Source organism: Polypterus senegalus, chromosome 13 (assembly GCF_016835505.1).
Source record: "Polypterus senegalus isolate Bchr_013 chromosome 13, ASM1683550v1, whole genome shotgun sequence".
NCBI lineage: Eukaryota > Metazoa > Chordata > Cladistia > Polypteriformes > Polypteridae > Polypterus > Polypterus senegalus.
Window position 1 is genome coordinate 157617526 of NC_053166.1, and position 15473 is coordinate 157632998.

At 43.7% G+C, this 15473-nt stretch overlaps 1 protein-coding gene across 1 annotated transcript in view; it reads left to right on the forward strand.

Moving 5' to 3' along the window:
• nprl3 (NPR3-like, GATOR1 complex subunit) overlaps nucleotides 1-15473 on the forward strand; it is an 82886-nt gene that overhangs the window by 51898 nt on the left and 15515 nt on the right. Inside the window, 3 exon segments of the mRNA XM_039774708.1 lie at nucleotides 2303-2459; nucleotides 8509-8545; nucleotides 8548-8614. Of these exon segments, the coding sequence (XP_039630642.1) occupies nucleotides 2303-2459; nucleotides 8509-8545; nucleotides 8548-8614 (261 nt within the window).

The window sequence follows — 15473 nt, forward strand, 5'->3', positions numbered from 1 at the left end:
ACTCCTCAGTGGATCGGCTAAACTAGTCGCTCTGTACATCCACATGCAGCCATGGATAATATCTGCAGTCATAGGAAAAAGTCTGGGAACCCCTCTCAGCCTGCATAATAGTAATAATTCTCCTTTCAACAAAAAAGATAACGGTGGTCTGTCCTTCATTTTCAAGGGACATCTGAGTACTGCGGTGTTTTACGACAAAGATTTTTAGTGAAGCAGTATTTATCCATCCATTACCCAACCCGCTATATCCTAACTACAGGGTCACGGAGGTCTGCTGGAGCCAATCCCTGCCAACACCGGGCGCAAGGCAGGAAACAAACCCCGGGCAGGGTGCCAGCCACCGCAGGCTGTGCACACACCCACACACACCAAGCACAATTTAGAATCGCCAATGCACCTGAGGAAACCCATGCAGACACGGGGAGAACATGCAAACTCCACACAGGGAGGACCCGGGAAGTGAACCCTGGTCTCCTAACTGCGAGGTAGCAGCGCTACCCACTGCGCCACCGTGCTACCAACCCATTTTGTGATCATTTCAAATTGTCTGGTACTTTATTAGTGGGGTACATCAACTACATTTAGTATGTGCACTTTTGTGATTTGAAGCAGTAGTTAGTTGTATAAAATTGAAATCAAATGTGAAAAACTGGCTGTGCACAAATGTGGGTCCCCTTGTCACTTTGCTGATTTGAATGCCTGTCACTGCTCAATGCTGATTACTTGGTTGGATGAGCGTGTTAAGCCTTGAACTTCATAGACTGGAGTGTCCAATCACGAGTGGTCAAAGGTATTTAAGGTGGTCAATTGCAAGTTGTGCTTCCTTCCCTTTGACTCTCCTCTGAAGAGTGACAGACAGCATGGGATCCTCAAAGCAACTCTCCAAAGATCTGAAAACAAAGATTGTTGAGTCTCATGGTTTAGGGGAAGGCTACAAAAAGCCATCTCAGAGGTTTAAACTGTCAGTTTCAACTGTAAGGAATGGAATCAGGAAATGGAAGGCCACAGGCACAGTTGCTGTTAAACCAACTCAGCAGGTCTGGCAGGCCAAGAAAAATACAGGAGCGGGATATGAAGAGGCAGGATTGTGAGAATGGAGACAGACAACCACAGATCACCTCCAAAGACCTGCAAGAACATCTCGCTGCAGATGGTGTATCTGTACATCGTTCTACAATTCAGTGCAATTTGTACAAAGAACATCTGTATGGCAGGGTGATGAGAAAGAAGCCCTTTCTGCACTCACGTCACAAACAGAGTCGCTTGTTGTATCAAATGCTCATTTAGACAAGCCAGATTCATTTTGGAGCAAAGTGCTTTGGACTGATGAGACAAAAATGGAGTTATTTGGTCAGAACAAAAAGCACTTTGCATGGCGGAAGAAGAACATCTGCTACCTACTGTCAGATTTGGTGGAGGGTCCATCATGCTGTGAGGCTGTGTGGCCAGTTCAGGGACTGGGGCCCTTGTTGAAGTCGAGGGACGGATGAATTCAACCCAATATCAACAGATTCTTCAGGATAATGTTCACGCATCAGTCACAAAGTTGAAGTTACTTAAGCAGGGGTTGGATATTCCAACAAGACAAGGAGCCAAAACACAGTTGGAAATCTACAAAGGCATTCATGCAGAGGGAGAAGTACAATGTTCAGGAATGGCCATCACAGTCCCTGACTTGAATATCATCGAAAATCTACGGGATGATTTGAAGCAGGCTGTCCATCAAATTGAACTGAACTGGAGAGATTTTGTATGAAGAATAGTCAGAAATACCAACATCAGAATCCAGACACTCATCACAGGCTACAGGAGGACAGCGTCTGGAGGCTCAAAGGAGCAAAAGGAGGCTCAGCTAAGTATTGATGTCATATCTCTGTTGGGTGCCCACATTTATGCACCTGTCTAATTTTGTTATGATGCATATTGCATATTTTCTGTTAATCCAATAAACTTAATGTTACTTCTGAAGTCCTACTGTGTCCATAAGGCATGTCAGACATTAAAAGGAAGTTCAGCCAATGAGAAACAAAAATACAAAGAATTAAGAGGGCTTCCCAAACTTTTTCATATGACCGTACATTGATGTTGTATGCATTCAATACAGCAATCCCTGCATGAAGCTCTGGGAACCTTAAAACTTACGGCTTTGCCATGTTTCATTTTCTCAAGTAGTCTTTAGTGGCATCGAACCTGATGATCTCTGAGTTTGAATAGATCAATGCCCTTCCAGCGCTTAGTGGACCTTTGGTGTATTCTTCTCCACTGGGCAGCTCATCTGTGTTTTACTTTCTTTTACCTCAAGGCCTTACCATGCGCTCCTGCTTCTGGATGATGAGAAGTCCTTGGTGAACGAGCTACCACTGGACAGCTCACCAGCTCTGGTGCGGGTTATGAAGACTTGCTCAGCAGTGAAGAACCTCCAGCAGTTGGCACAGGATGCTGATCTGGCACTACTACAGGTAATGCCCGCTGAAATACAGACAGACAGAATAAAAGTGGCAAAAGTGTGGCAAAAAAAAATAGTGAATAAGATAATTAAGTTAGGCAAAAGTGAAGGGAAAGAAAAAAACATTACAATACGCTAATGGGCTCCGCCAACATCTGTTTATTTCTTTAGATTCTCTTTTATGTATTAGGTTTTATTTTGTTTGCATACAATATTTGTTCATTATAAATACACTAGCCATGTGCGCCCAACTACGTTGCGCGTATTAAAGTTGTCTGTGAAGGGCTCCCTGTTTAAACGCGGCTGCCAGTCGTGAACTGGGCCCTTCGTCGCACAGCATTATGATTTTTTTATAAAGGAAACAAAAGTACAAAAGAAAACCCCTGGACATTGATTCGATAGGAACGGCCTACTCAGAATCACTGTCCGAATCGTAATTATGTGGTGGTGTAGGAGCATTTCTGCTTCTGTCCGTTCACAGTCCGTCTCGTTTTCACGACGCTGTCGTTTCCTCTCACGATCTCTTTCTCTTTCTCCAATCTCGCAGGTTGCTTTGTGGCAATCCAAAGAGTACGGCAATATAAACAGAGCAATTGTTATAAAAGGGGGACACATAGGTATCCAGGCTCTTTACAGCATAAATAGGGATCACTTCACCGACATGTGAGCAAGCCACGGTACAACTGTGAGACACGCAGCACTCGCCGGCTACAACGTAACAATAAGAATTTCCGGAACGTTCTGTTACGTTGTCATTCATTTTACCCACTGTCTGTCTTTCATTCATATGTTACGTAGGCACGTACCTTTTATCTTCGGCAATCTCATTCTCTAACCAGCGTAACACTGTCCACCACCCCTTTCGTTATTCCGGCATATCGTTGACATCCGTGAGTAACAACAACGTACTAAACTGGAAGGTGGTCTACACATGCGTGGAATTCACAGACAAACAAAGATCAAGATCTAAATGAAGATCTCTTCAGTTAATTTAAAGCACAACAATTTGTTTAGTTTGAATGTCTGTGTTTTGAGGTGTGACTGGCGTACCACAGTCTCCAGTAGTATAAGCCTGGAGGAGATTCTTAATGCAATGCCTATGTTTTAGCTGTCTCTCTACTGCCATCTAGTGCTGCTTCTTCTAATTCATTCGCGGGCAAACAAAGATCAAGATCCAAATGAAGATTATATATAGAGATTTTTCTTACATTGAAAACATTTAAGAAAAAATTGGGGTGGCTTTTTGGGGGCTGGCACGAATTCATCTTATTTCAATTCATTTCAATGTGGAAAATTGATTTGAGATACGAGCATTTTGACTTACGAGCTCAGTCACAGAATGAATTAAACTCGTATCTCAAGTTACCACTGTACAGTGGAAACTCAGGTCACGACCGTAATTCATTCCAAAACTCGGTTTGGTCATGACCCGAACTCATTTCCCCCAAAGGATTGTATGTAAATACAATTAATCCGTTCCAGACCGTACGAACTGTATGTAAATATATATTTTTTAAAGATAAAATAGTTAATTATACTGTAGAATGCACAGTGTAATAGTAAACTTAACGTAAAAACATCGAATAACACTGAGAAAACCTTGAACAGAGAAAACTAACATTGCAAGAGTTCACGCTACAGCCTTACGAACCGCTCGCTGTAAACACTTTTGTTTTTAATGAGTTTTAAGCACAGGGGACAATCCTTGATTTATACAAAAACTAACCTTGCATGCCTGTACGTCTGACCAAGAACAGTGTACAGGGAGAGACTGAACACGTGCAGAAATCATCGGCGCGTACGAACCGAAAGGGAAACTGGCCTGTTCTTCACCCGAGTGTGTGGTCGTGAACAGATGCAAAAGTTGTGCAGACTTTTTGGTCGTAACCCGATTTGTACGTGGTCTGAGACGTTCGTGACCCGAGGTTCCACTGTATATAGATTTGTTTTTGCAGCATGACGTTATTTCATCCACTAGATGGCAGCAGAATACCATCCCAGGAGTTATTTGGGCTTAGCACCGTAAAACATCTTTATACGTCACCCCAAGCCTGACTCGGGATTAACTGCGGTTGCATGAAATTTTGAACCCAAGTTAACGCCAAGAAGGTTACGTTGTAGCCTAAACAATGCTAACATTTTTAGTCTCTGTCTGTTACAGCGCATTTCATTAGGTCTCGTGTATTAATAACATACGTTGTGTTTTTGATACACTTCAGTATGGCTCACAGCTTTCCTATAGGAAAACATCTCAGTACTGTTATTTGTTCATTATTTCTGAATTTGCATTTTTTAAGTTATACCTTCTTTATTTTTCTATCTGTTTTTCGCCTGAGCTGTGTGGTTCTAAAGAGGAGAGAAGAACAAAACAGCACCTCATGCTTACGACCAAATCACCCTAAATATGTGCGTAAAAGCCATCTGACCATTAAGCCAACCGTCTGTCCTGGAAATATTTACAGATGTGAAATTTTGGAGACGAGGCATTGTAAAGACTAGAACTATTTATGATTTGTATGCATCACCACAGTTACGACGGACAAGCCCTCTGTACTCTGGACAGTTTCGCCAAAGTAGCCCATCACACATTTCTTGTTGTTCCATGGTGTCCTTACTAACTGTCTGTATGTCTTTAAGTCGTAGTCACAATTTGTGCGCAAATCAAAAATTTCAAACAAAATTTGTATGTTTTTATCTATTGTTGGGACCCGCTTAGCAGCACAATGTTTGCCTAAAATTCTCTTTGAAAGGATTTTTCATAACCAAACCAAATGGACTGGAATAGTTGGATGTAACCCATGCAAAATTTCTACATGATGTATAATTAAGACTATTTATAAAGGAGTCTGTCCAAATTGGAAACCTCAAGGAGACTTAAAATCTCTTTGTATGAACGGTACAGCAAATGAGACAAATAAGTGCAATGTCTGTGCCAAGGGACCCTTCAAAGACAGCATCTCTTAGCTGCATGTCAGCCAGACCAGGAGCACAGTCCAAACCACCCCAGCATCAGGCCAGTCTGAGCAGAATGAAATTAAAGTGGACTAGATGAGTGAAATGGAGGGGCCCAGCACAGTAGAAAAGGTCAAGAATATCTCTCTATTATACAAAAAAATCATGGCACGAGACAAGACTCTTTAGCCTGGGACGAGACGTGACTTTCGCAGAGAGACAATTTCACGCCCCGCGAGGTGCCAAGAGATTGAACTACGCCTGGAGCTGGAAATAAAAGACAAAGAGTAGATGACAAAGTCGTAAAGAGGTTCAAAAACGTTGGCGCGAGACACATGCAGAGCAGGTCAGAGATCACGGAAGTACTGAAATTCGAAAGTCTCAAAAAAATGAAAGTAAAGATTGCATTTGTGCAAACAAACGGAAATTATTACTCGGTGAAATAACGGAACAGCGAAAAAAGATCGAATATATTTTTCAGATTTAAACTTTAAGTCGGGGACTTGTAGATCGTCTAATTCGTGTTGCCATCAGGGAGAAGTAGTGTTTCTTCTCAATGAAGAGGCGTATGTGCAAGAATTTAAAGTTTTGTTGTTTGGCGAAAGTGAAATCCACATAGGTGAGTGGCAGAGACGCGAAGTGGGTGGCGCATAGCGGAGGACTTTGTTGGCGGGCGAAGCGAGCAGGGGGCGAACCCCCTAGTATGATAATATTATCAGCAGTAGGAGCTTTAAAATTTGTAAATAATGGAGATGACCTTAATAACAGCCTGCAAGAGAGAACTCTCCAAGTTGCTGTTCTACTTGCAGTATACCATTAAAAATAATGTAAAATGGGATGGCATTGTGGTACAGTGGTTAGCTCTGAACTGACAAATGTTTTCAACGTACAGTGGTTAGCTCTTCAGACTCGCACATTCAGTGTCTTGGTTTCAGATCTCAGGCCTGGTAATTATTCCACCTACATTCCCATAAATGCATGTTTTGGGTTAAATGGCAGTTCTACTTTGGCCGAGTGTGAGTGTGCCCTGTGATGGACTGGCAGTCTCGTGTTTTGGGTTACAAGTAATCCCTCGCTATATCGCGGTTCGACTTTCGCGGCTTCACTCCATCGCGGATTTTAAATGTAAGCATATCTAAATATATATCACAGATTTTTCGCTGGTTCACAGATTTCTGTGGACTATGTGTCTTTTAATTTAGGTTACACGCTTCCTCAGTTTGTTTGCCCAGTTGATTTCATACAAGGGACGCTATTGGCGGATGGCTTAGAAGCTACCCAATCAGAGCATGTATTACATATTAACTAAAAATCCTCAATGATATACGATGTGCTTCCCGCGCGGTGCTTGATTGTTTGCTTTTCTCGGTCTCTCTCACTCTCTCTGCGCCTGACGGAGGGGTTGTGAGCAGAGGGGTTTTGAGCAGAGAGGCTGTTTGCCTAGTAGTGGATACAGACGGGCCTCTAAAAAATGCCGCTTTATCACGGTGCTTCGGCATACTTAAAAGCCCAAAAGCATGTATTGATTTTTTGATTGTTTGCTTTAATCTCTCTCTCTCTCTCTATGACGTTCTCTGTGCCTGACGGAGAAGATGTGAGCAGAGGGGCTGTTTACTTAGAAGATACGGACGCTCCTCTAAAAAATGCCGCTTTATTGCGGTGCTTCGGCAAACTTAAAAGCACACGTATTGATTTTTTGATTGTTTGCTTTTCTTTGCGAGCGCTCTCTCTCTCTCTGACATTCTCTGCTCCTGATGCAGACACTCCTTTGAAGAGAAGATATTTTTGCATTCTTTTAATTGTGAGAAAGAAATGTCATCTCTGTCTTGTCATGGAGCACAGTTTAAACTTTTGACTAAAGGGTGTTATTTCATGTCTAGAGGGCTCTAATAATGTTAACAGGGTGGGAGAGTTTATAAGGGCTTAAAATATATAAAAATAACCATACAAACATATGGTTTCTACTTCGCGGATTTTCACCTATCGCGGGTCTGGAACGCAACCCCTGCGATCAAGGAGGGATTACTGTAAATGGCAGTTCGACTTTGGCCGAGTGTGAGTGTGCCCTGTGATGGACTGGCAGTCTCACGTTTTGGGTTAAATGGCAGTTCGACTTTGGCCGAGTGTGAGTGTGCCCTGTGATGGACTGGCAGTCTGTCAATGGATGATTTCTGTTTTGTGGCTTGTGCTCCTAGGATACCCTTCAGAAACCCTGAATAGGATTAAGTAAGTTTGAGAATATTATATTTATGCCACGGGCCTGAAAGGTCCGTTTATGTTAATCTGGGCGACTGTATTCAGCAGAAAAAGGGCAATCTTGTGGTTTCTCTTGCAGTCTTTTTGTTTTTCTCGCTTTATTTCACTTGTAGCAGACATATTCCTTCTGCGCTGATGATGAAGGCCTCAGCAGTTACAGCAGGGCAATGTATAATCAAAAAAAAACAAAACACTGCGTTAAAAGGCTTTTTAGGGACACCATAATAAAGTCACATGACCAGACATACATCCTTCCCCCTAAAGCCCTGTGGTTTAACATTTTGAGGTTTGCTAATTACATTCGCATGCTGTTTTGATTTCCGATTCCAGCCAAACTGAACTGCATCCGGCAGTCCCTTATTATAAGGGAGTGGTGGACGTGTGGCAAGTTAGTTACAAAATAAACGGTCCTGCGGGTAGAGGAGACCAGATTAAAAACAGGCTGCCATTCCTTCTCCTCCTAAATGAATTCTGGAGCCATAAATCCCACATTTTGTGTAAACACGAGAGAAGGGCAAAAGTTTAAATGCCTGTGAATTAAGGAAGTCCTATTAAATGCTTCAGTAAAATTAAACATGTTAATGCTTTTCAAATGGCATATTTCATTCATGCAAGACATAGCCACTGACAGCTTTGTGTAAAAATGATTTGTTTCATAGGGAGCGTTAATAAAGTCTTGTATACACACACACACACACACACACACACACACACACCTACACATGTAATCCTTCAGGGAGGCTGCGAGCTCCACTCACATACTGCACATTACTGCTGTGCAGCGCTGGGAAGTTAGAATGGCAAGCATCGGCCTTCTTCAGAAATGTCACGATGTGTTTCTTTGTCGTTTTCAGGTTTTTCAGCTTGCTGCCCATTTGGTGTATTGGGGAAAGCCATCATCATCTATCCTCTGTGTGAGAACAACGTGTACATGCTGTCTCCACATGCCAACATCTCTCTGTAAGTTTATACCTTTCTTTATGTTGTCACATCATCATCATCATCATCATCATCATCATCATTATTATTATTATTTCTTATTTATCAGATGTCTTTATCTAAGGCGACTTACAACATTTGAGATATAATTGGTTTTCCAGTTGGGGTACAGGCAGGTGAAGTGGTCACATAATATCAGTGACAAGATTTGATCCCCTAAGTTCAAAATCTACGTACTAAGAGACTTTAATTAGCACCGTTAATTTCATTCTTGTTTTATAAGGCAATTTTTACTTTTAAGGTTTACATAGTAAACAACAAAGCAAAAGGTTAGAGGATGTCTCAACACTTTAATATGTAATATTATTATTTGGCCTTTATTAAATCTGTTCATCGCCAGTTGTCACTTATGGAGATGACATACATAATGTTGAAATCACAGGCAAGTATATGAACTGGCTCAGTGTCACACCTTGAACCAGTTTGAACTTTGAACCCGCGGCCACTATGCTGTCCCTGCTTTTGGGATTGCCCACAATAATAATAATAATAAGAATAATAATTTAATCATAAATCCTGCAAAGGGCTGTTGTGAGTGTTTAGGACTGTTTAGATGGCTTATGTGTGCAAACATTTGGGTCCCATATGCACTCGGCAGCCATTTTGTTATGTCAGCATGCTTGGTAGTGAAATGGCCTCCTCCTCTCAATGGCCAATCATATGGCTGAAAGTTAATCAATGTAGTGTGTATAGGGTGGTCCAGATCTAATTATTCAATTTTCATTATGCTATAATTTATTAAGTTTACAGTAATCCCTCCTCGATCGCGGGGTTGCATTCCAGAACCCCACGATAGGTGAAAATCAAAGTAGAAACCATATGTTTGTATGGTTATTTTTATATATTTTAAGCCCTTGTAAACTCTCCCACACTATTAACATTATTAGAGCCCTCTAGACATGAAATAACACCCTTTAGTCAAAAGTTTAAACTGTGCTCCATGACAAGACAGAGATGACAGTTCTTTCTCACAATTCAAAGAATGCAAACATATCTTCTCTTCAAAGAATGCGTGTCAGGAGCAGAGAATGTCAGAGAGAGAGCGAGAGAGTAAAGCAAACAATCAAAAAATCAATACGTGCTGTTGGGCTTTTAAGTATGCCAAGCACTGTGATAAAGCGGCATTTTTTAGAGGCGCGTCTGTATCCTCTAGGCAAACAGCCCCTCTGCTCACAACCCCTCCGTCAGGCGCAGAGAATGAGAGAGACCGAGAAAAGCAAACAGTCAAGCACCGCGCGGGAAGCACATCGTATATCATTGAGGAGTTTTATTTAATATGTAATACATTCTCTGATTGGGTAGCTTCTAAGCCATCCGCCAATAGCGTCCCTTGTATGAAATCAACTGGGCAAACAAACTGAGGAAGCATGTACCATAAATTAAAAGACCCATTGTCCGCAGAAATCCGCGAACCAGGGAAAAATCTGTGATATAAATTTAGATGTGCTTACATTTAAAATCCGCGATGGAGTGAAGCCGCGAAAGTCGAAGCCCGATATAGCGAGGGATCACTGTATTACATAGAAAATCACCCGAAAATTCCCGGACCATCGAGAAGTTTACGAACTGATGACATGAAGAATTGTCTTCGCGCCAAACTGGAATCGTCCCCGCATAAATCATAATTCATAATTGGATCTTGACCACCCTATAAAGGGGTCAATGGGTTTAGTTGCTGTTCTACAAAACAATGGAAGGGAGAAGACGGATATAATCTTAAGAAATTTTGACAGCGCTCTAATTATGCTTTCTATTTACCTCGGAGCCGTGATTGACATCACTCCTGAGATGACCACGTTCTAGTAAAAAATTCAGAAAAACAGTACAGTCGCCTCCAGATAAACCTTTGTGTTTGCTGTTTCCGAATCCGGACAACTACTGAACAATGCATTATTACTACATAATGTAGGTACCAGACCCCCTGATAAGAGCTGTTTGGTCCCTGTACAACCGGTGTCAGAGGTTGGTCCGCATTGCCGGCAGTAAGTTGAACCCGTTTCCAGTGAGAGTTGAACTTCGCCTGGGCTGCCCTTTGTCACCGATTCTGTTCATAACTTTTATGGATGTTGAGCCAGGGCGTTGAGGGGGTCCGGTTTGGTGGACTCAGAATTGGGTCACTGCTTTTTGCAGATGATGTTGTCCTGTTTGCTTCATCAGGCTGTGACCTTCAGCTCTCTCTGAATCGGTTCGCACCCGAGTGTAAAGCGGCTGGGATGGGAATCGGCACCTCCAAGTCCGACACCATGGTCCTCAGCCGGAAAAGGGTGGAGTGTCCTCTCAGGGTTGGGGAAGAGATCCTGCCCCAAGTGGAGGAGTTCAAGTATCTCGGGGTCTTGTTCACGAGTGAGGGAAGAATGGAGCGTGAGATCGACAGGCAGATCGGTGCGGCATCCACAGTGATGCGGGGTGTGCATCGGTCTGTCGTGGTGAAAAAGGAGCTGAGCCGTAAGGTAAAGCTCTCAATTTACCAGTCGATCTACGCTCCTACCCTCATCTATGGTCATGAGCTGTGGGTAGTGACCGAAAGAACGAGATCGCGAATACAAGCGGCTGAAATGAGTGTCCTCCGCAGGGTGTCTGGGCTTTCCTTTAAAGATAGGATGAGAAGCTCAGAGTAGAGCCACTGCTCCTCCGTATCGAGAGGAGTCAGATGAGGTGGCTCGGGCATCTGATCAGGACGCCTCCTGGACGCCTCCCTGGTGAGATGTTCCAGGCACGTCCAACCTGGAGGAGGACCCGGGGAAGACCCAGGACACGCTGGAGGGACTATGTCTCCCGGCTGGCCTGGGAGCATGGGTTTCCCCCGGAAGAGCTGGAAGAAGTGGCCGGGGAGAGGGAAGTCTGGGCATCTCTGCTCAAGCTGCTGCCCCCGCGACCCGATCTCAGATAAGCGGAAGAGGATGGATGGAGGCCACCACTATTCAAATAGCCCCTGCTCACAACAGTGGTGTGTGGAAGGGCATCTCTGAATGCTCAATGCATTGGACTTTGAACCCGATGGGCCGCAGCAGCAGAAGAGCACATTGGGTCCCGTTTCTGTCAGAGAGGCTGCAACACGTCCTTAATCAACAAAAATGGATGTTGAAAACTGGGAAAACGTTACTCTGACAAATTTCAATGTGTGCCATGCCATGCAGATAAGCATGTATGTAAGATCAGAATTTGTTGTAGTAGGCATGAATCCGTAGATCCCTCTTGTCTTATGTAATATCATTTGAGCGCCATGAGCGCTGTTGCCTGTTATATACGCCACTTTATGGGCCAGTGTACCCTTTACATCATCTCTAGCTGGTTCCACAAACATGACAGCCACTCCATTTTATTCCAGTGGCCTGCCTAGTCTGCAGATCTCATTCCAGCAGACGACGTGAAGTGGATGAAACAGGAGGTGCGCAGTATGAATGTCAGGCTGGACCAGGATCACTGTGTATCCGACACCTTGCCAAGTCCATGCCTCAAAGAATTCAGGCTGTTTGAAGCGCTGACGGATCTTGTGTGCTGCTAACTTGGTGGAACTAATGATGTGGCTTTAGAGAGTTGGCTCCTGCTTACCTCAGAACTGCATGAGTTTGACGTGATCTGGATTAGTCAAGAGTGACACAATTCAACTCTGCTGCCACAGATCCTTGATTGAAGTGGATGTGAAGGCCGCTGCCATTGTACTGGAGTCATTGTGTGGTGTAGCGTGTCCGCAGCTCAGATAAAGAGGGCCGATTCAAATCTCTATACATAAAAGCCAAATACAGTGATCCCTCCTTTATCGCGGGGTTTGCTGTTTATATACAGTAAAACCTAAATATTATTTTAAAGGTATCGAGTGTCTCTGATATCAAATATGTTTACAGCCGTTACGACAGACAGAACGTTTTGGAGCCACAATGAAGGGCTTGACTACGCACAAAGATAATCACAAAAGAGCACAAAAGTTAACTCTTTACACAGCGGAACACGTTGATGCTGAATGAGCGAGGCGAGACTTCCTGGTTAACGCAGCGCAATCGAATCGCCGCTCCGTCACTGAGCCAATCAGCACACGGGAAGTTAACTGCGTGCTCTGATTGGGTAGCTTCTTAGCCATCCGCCAATAGCGTCCCTTGTATGACATCAACTGGGCAAACCAACTGAGGAGGCATGTACCAGAAGTAAAAAGAAAAATCTGCGTTATCCTTCTATATAAAAGCGGTCGGGATTGTCCTTCCGTCCCGTGAGTGCTACGCAGGTGCGGAGTTTCACACACGCCCCGTCCATTTTGCAATGCACGATGGGATTTGTAGTTTCGTTTTTCCAGGTAAAAGATGATTTTCTACTCCAGACTGTGCGATATCTTCTTCTTCTTTCTTACTATATAAAAGAAGTCGGGATTGTGCTTCCGTCCCGTGAGTGGAAATCGTAGCGGTATTCCGCTTATCACAGACTTACTACTTGCAGCTTGCGATGCAGGCGACATGATGTGAGCAGAGTTCTGGTGCTCCCATCATTCCCTTGCTTTTGTGCGCGATGTGCTGGAAAAATAGACAAAATGATGTCTCTGGAAATAATTCATGTTGATGGAGTACAAATATCAGGGGGGTTCAAAAGGGCGACCTCAATATAGAAAAAAAGTTTGTTTCATCACAAAAATAACAAACTACGAGTATTAAAGTAATACGCTCAAATGCAATATAACCAAATGAATGAGTTTGTATAAAATATCAAATTGATCTACAGATTGAATTAAAACTTAAAAGGCGGGTCAGCCTAGTATATTTAGATATGCTGACATATAAAATCCGCGATCGACTGAAGCCGTAAAAGTCTATTACTGTACCACCAACTCGCTCATCACAAAATCTCCCGAACCAAGAGGACTTGGGACTTGAAATTTGAAATGTAGGTTACCCTTGGCCCATAGGTGCTCGCTAAAAAACGGTTTTAAAAATTTTGTGGTCCAAGCGCAAAATTTCTTATAAGTTATTTAGACCCGTCTGTCTGTCTGTCCGCTTTTCACGAGAGAACTGCTTAACGGATTTTTTTTTTTTTCTATAATTTGCTTGAACATTCCGGTTGATTTTGTGAGTTTCTCATCGCGCTAAGTATCATAGCTCACTTGCGGTAACGGTTTATTAGCGTGAATCTGAGAGAGACTGTGGGGCCCTCGTCACTCACGTGTCTGCCTCGGGGCGTAACCTTAACTCCGCTTCGTTAGCGAACGAGAGAACTACTTAACGGATTGAGATCTTTTTTTTTTTTTTCATTTGCTTGAACATTCCGGTTGATTTCATGACTTCTCTCATCGCACTAAGAATCACAGTCCGCTTGCAGGAGCGATATATCCGTGCTAATCCGAGACAGAGGCTGCGGAGCGAGGGGTGGGGGAAGCGTGACATCAGGAGTGTTGCATCACTTCCCCGTGATCATAAATATAAACCTGAGCGAATTGTGTATTTTTTTTTTAATTAAACTTATAGTAGCTCAGTCATTATCACCTAAATCCATATTTTCGATCTCTTGTTCCGTTCTGTTATGTCACCGAGTAATAATTTCCGTTTGTTTGCGCTAATGCGATCTTTACTATCAGTTTTTTTGAGACTTTCGAATTTTACTACTTTCGTAATCTCTAACCTGCTCTGCACGTGCATCACGCCAACGTTTTTGAATCTCTTTACGACCTTCTGCTTTGTCTTCTACTCTTTGTCTTTTATTTCCACCGCCGCTTGGAGCTGTTAGGTTTTCAAATCATCTCTTGGCACAAAGTCTCGTCTTGCGGGACGTGAAATTATCTCTTTGAAAAAGTCTCTTCTCGTCCCACGATTGTTTTATATAATAGAGCGTCCTTTTGAACACTGTCTTGATTTTTAATTAAAAGCACATGGCACCTTTATACACCCACCCCTTGCTTTGTGGTGCCGACTGATCTCTCAATTATGGTACAGGCATTGCGGGGAGGGAACTGGTAGCATGGAGCGGACCCACACTGTCACACATTCCTGGACTTCATAAAGATGACATATAAAAAGAAGAAGCAAAGTCATTTTGCCATTTGTCATCTCACTTAGTGTTTGTTTGTCCTTACGTCCTGGCATCATGGACACAAAGCTCGGGTTCAAAGGTTTCAGGTCGACATTCTATACTCGCATTGTTCACACTTGGCCATCTCATCGCAGCAAGGAGATTTTTCCACACAGTCCTTCATTTACACCTAACGGTGCAGAACACAGGCAAGTGTGCCATGCAGCTCTGCCCACATAAACCTGTAGGCCTGTCCACGCCGTGTGAGCAGATAATCCTGGGAGGCTGAATCTGAATCCCTGCCTCTACTCTGTGGTATTCTGGTCACATCCCAAAGTTGAACCTTCCGTCCATCCATCATCCACTGCTTATCCAAGGTCAGGTCGTGGGGGCAGCAGCCTAAGCAGGGAAGCCCAGACCTCCTTCTCCCCAGCCAACTCCTCCAGCTCCTCTGGGAGGACTCCGAGGCGTTCCCAGGCCAGCCGGGAGATATGATCCCTCCATTGTGTCCTGGGTCTGCCCCGTGGCCTTCTCCCAGTGGGACATGCCTGGGAAACACCCACCCTCAGGGAGGCGTCCAGGGGGCATCCTGACCAGCTGCCCAAACCACCTCAACTGACTCCTCTCAATGTGGAGGTGCAGCGACTCGACTCCGAGTCTGTCCCAGATAACTGAACTCCTCACCCTACATCTAAGGGAAAGTCCAGCCACCCTGCGGAGAAAACTCATTTTGGCCGCTTGTATCCGCGATCTTGCTCTTTCCGTCACCACCCAACGCTCGTGGCCATAAGTGAGGGTAAGAACGCAGAGCGAATGGTAAATCGACAGCCTC